Here is a 4524-nt window from a genome sequence, read left to right on the forward strand (position 1 = left end):
AGGACATTGGGCATTGCCGCATTGGGGCAATTTTACTGCCATCCCCTTATGAGCTTTATTAGTTGTTACTTTGTGAGAGGCAATTCTTATTTTTTATAACTTATTACGATGAAATACATAGGTAACTGTAAAATCAAAAATAATTTAAGATAATGTACGAACTATGCATAAAATGTATATTTTATACACAGTACACACTATATGAATTTAGTATATAAAATTAAAAATTGTTTGTAGAGTTTTGTTTTTTACTTAAATTAAATTGCTGATTAGTAACAATATAAACTATAATTTTTTTAAATGTTCTGGGGATAGGGCAGTGTAAGATTTTTGAAAAGGGGTGTTGAGTAAAAAAATGTTGGGAAACACTGCTATGAATCATAATAATTATTAATAAACCCCACTTCTTGTTTCGTTGTGGTAGGCAGATAGTAATTGTTAAGTAGATGTGAATACATTCATTTTAATAATGTGATTACTGTGATGAAGATACATAAAATAATTAAAATGCCCAGCTAAATGTTCTATTATAAAGCTTATTATGTAGTATTAATATTTATTACTTATGTTCCCTGTTATTTAATATAGTATTGTATGCACCTTGTGTTGATAACTTTGATGTTAATACAAAACAGCAAATATGGATAAAAAATAATCTGTATATTATAGTAAATAAAGAAATCTGTTACGTAAAGAGCCGTAAAGATTAACACAAAAAATCCCAAACAAATAAAATTATAGAATAAACATAAAATAACATTATACAACAAAAATTATAGAACATATCATAATGTAATGAGCGGTTCTTGAGTGTTTAATTCTTGTTTCATCAATCCAAACCTCCATTCATTCCTATCTCTAAGTATAGGTCTACCAAGTTGGTTATGCAGCTCTTTGAATGTCTTCCGAAACGAAACTATATCTTTACGCTGAGGAGATTGATGACTATTGATTGGCTTATTGAAAGGATTATTACGACCTCTTGGAGGTGGCTGCGGCGATGATTGTCCACTAGATTCTTTTTTTTGTGATGTTTGGTTATTTGGTACTTGAAGAGTTACTCGAACAGGCGATTCTATATACAGAGATGTAAAAAAAAAACATTTTATTAAATAATGATAAATAATATCAGTTTATCAGGTTATTTTTTACTAAAAAGTGACCTATTTTAGATTTTGAACGGAGTGATGAATGTATTGATTTTACAATGATGTGTTTATTTTTAATTTTTGTGTCTGTCATCACGTTTTGGAGTAGTAATAGTACTGCTTTGATTTTTGACCTCAGCCCCTCTTTCAAAAGGAAATTGAATCTAGTTGGTACTTTGGGGGGTCAAAAGAAAAAAATGTCTAGTAAGTTTCAAAAATGTCAGGAAAAACCCTGAAAAAGTAACGGAAAAATGGGAATTTTTACGCATGACCACTTTTTGACAAAATTGATTTTTTGATTTTGCTGTAACTCGAAAACGAATCATTGTAAATACTTGAAATTTTCACCAAATGTTTATATGTATTAGCATTATCTATTTATGATTAAATTTTCAAATATTAAGAATTTTTTTAAACTATTTATAGACCATTGAAATTTTCAATATTTCTAAATTTTTTTTCTTGAATTGCCGATAAAAAAATTTGGCTTTCCTAAAAATCTTTAAATTTTAATACAAAATTATTATAAGTTGCTTTTATTGTAGTAAAAAAAATCAAAAATCGTTAGTTACAATTTTTGTTTGCATTAAAAGTTCAAATGTTTATGAAATATGTAAGGAATTTTGAAGTTGAAAATTCATAAAATTTTTGTAATTTATATCTAAGGTTAAAAACTCAATACATGGTTCTCCATAACTTTTTCTTCAAATAACTGTAAAAAAAAATTCCAGCATCAATATAAAAAAAAATTTATAAACGTATGAAATTAATTTTTTAACGAAATCGAGTAAAATAACGATATATTATAATTTAAATATAAGTAATAATATAATATATCCTACTAATTATTCTAGACTGACAAATAATATCCGTTCAGAATCGTTTTTCATTTACAATTATACCTGTCATCGCATTCAAATTTAACACATCCATTATAGTGACCTACTCTCTCTCTACTATACAGCAGAACAATGCCCACTTGCCCACCTTTTTTTATTTGGTTATAAAGTAATCATACATTTTTAAAGTTATAGAAAGTAAGAATTAAAGTTTAAAAATTAAAATTCACTAAGTGAAACCCCTTAAGTCTAGCAGGCATAAACTATGAAATTAGATTTTTTATAACATTTAAATTTAAATTTCAATAAATTCACTAAGTGAATAGGTAATTAAAATATTTTCTACACGAGAATTTACTCATTATCTATAATAAGAAGTATCAACAGGATAAAAATTGGTTATGTACATTTTTTCTTGGAATTATAAATATCATGAAGTTAATAAAAATAAAATAACATTTCCTTTTAAAAACATTATTTTAATTCAAAATTTTTTGCTCTAATATTAATAAAAAATTACAAATTAAATCTATTAGTTTTCTGTTTTGCTTTTTTCAGTGATCACATTATTATTATAATAATTAATAATATTAAATATTTAAATTTGATAATAACAAGGAATTTACTTAATAGATAAATAGATAAGTAGTAATGGTAACCAATAAATAATATTGAAAATAATCGAAGTTTGTGGTTAAAAATTTAGAATCATGATAATACAATTTTATGATTTGAATTTTTCTGCTACTTAGGAAGTTAGGAAAACTCAGTTGTCAACTACTATTATTATGGAAAATAATATTCATTCCACATTCTTTCAGTGGACAGAATAAAGAGTATTTGTACCATCACTAGAATTATTCTTAATAATGTTAAAGATTAATATCAATAATACCTTCCAGTTCTTTAAGTTGCCTTTGTAAATCAGCCACCATAAATTTCATATAATCATAACTGGCACAAGCCAATGACTTCATCCACTGTTCCATTGACTCCTGACTATCGGCTCCCAATATATAGCTTCTATTATTAGGACCATGAAAAATAATTTTAAAACTGAACTGGTCATCATTTTCAGCCAACTCTGAAGAACAACAGAAATAATAAATGCATTCAATACCAACACAGTTAATAGTAATGAATTAACACAATATACCGATACTGCATCCTTCCAATATGACAACACCGAGCGGCTCCTTATCACTTTTCCTGTCGAAATAAAAAAGCAAGTTGCCTTTAAGAACAAACCATCTTTTCTGGTAGCCTTTATTGAGTTCTCCTCGTTTGCAAAGCCATCCTTCTTTGTCCACTGGTGACGTCGATGTCGAGTACGCAGATAAATTTTTCTCGTTTATCTTCATTGGAATAGTTTAATTTTCATTAATATGTAATTTCTGTTGACATCTTAAAATATATCAATATGTATCGCACAAATTGTAAAATATGATAAATTTATTAAACAAATACTATTTTTAAGTTATTGACATAAATAGATGATCTGGTGATCTGATGATAATAATATCTTATACCTTAGTATTTGAAAGAAATACGAATTACCTACATTTATCTAATATGTAATTATGCAAGCCTTATCAGTTTATCAGTTATCATGTTAACAGTTTTATAAATCTGTGGTGATATCATCTGTAATATTAGATATTTAAATACAATATAATCATAATGCACAGAGTACTTACTCTATGTATACACAGATATATAAAAATAAGTATTTTTGTATATCTGTGATTGTATATTATTATATTATTATTGAATATTGATTGTATATTAATTAATAATTTAATAATTTAGTATTTACTATTTGCGGTATTTACACAATTCACTATTCAGTCTATTCTATTCAGAATATTAATAAAATCATTAAAATTAACTATTATTTAATTGTTAAAATTAGTCAAATGACCAAACCACCAAACGTCTTAAAATTACTAAATGTGAAGTATTAATATTTTTTTATGTTCCTTTTCTTCTTTATATTGTGCTTTATTAACAAATATCTCCCAGTTTGGAAAATCAACAATTTTGGTCCATATTTTGCTTTTACATTTATTGCCTTTTCTATTTTAGATAGAACAATATATAAGCCACAAACGTCTGCATCTCTACGATATTTTCTTCTTTTGAACTAACAATAATAGTTTTAACACTGGGTTTTATATTTATTGCATTCAACACATTCATCTAGAGCAATTTTGCTTAAAACAAAATTATCATAATGTTGCTTAATGTTTAAAGGAAAATTAATAAAATAATTAAGATCATATGATTAATAAAATAATTCACTCTTAAGCTTAACACTGACATTTATTATTAATGAAATAAGATATATTTAATTGGAAATTAAACATGTTAATGTTATGTGTTGTATAGTTGTATAATATATGTTTGTACTTTGTTTATGTAATACAATGAACTAGATTCTACTTTAAAAAAAATGATACTTTAAATATATACAGACTTAAGAAAGAATTAATATTGATGTCCAATTCATTTTAGTATTTATGCTTAGACATATTGAT

The 4524-nt window shown here is 25.4% G+C and overlaps 1 protein-coding gene across 1 annotated transcript; it reads right to left on the reverse strand.

The window, feature by feature from the left end:
- Positions 1–639: 639 nt before the first annotated feature.
- LOC132917788 (sesquipedalian-1-like) lies at positions 640–3547 on the reverse strand. The gene is made up of 3 exons (XM_060978688.1): positions 3144–3547; positions 2883–3071; positions 640–1075 (listed from the first exon to the last, which is right to left on the reverse strand). Exons 1-3 carry the CDS (start codon positions 3346–3348, stop codon positions 786–788), a joined length of 684 nt encoding a protein of 227 aa, XP_060834671.1. The 5' UTR covers positions 3349–3547; the 3' UTR covers positions 640–785.
- Between the last annotated feature and the right edge of the window lie 977 nt (positions 3548–4524).

Source organism: Rhopalosiphum padi, chromosome 1, assembly GCF_020882245.1.
Source record: "Rhopalosiphum padi isolate XX-2018 chromosome 1, ASM2088224v1, whole genome shotgun sequence".
Lineage (NCBI taxonomy): Eukaryota > Metazoa > Arthropoda > Insecta > Hemiptera > Aphididae > Rhopalosiphum > Rhopalosiphum padi.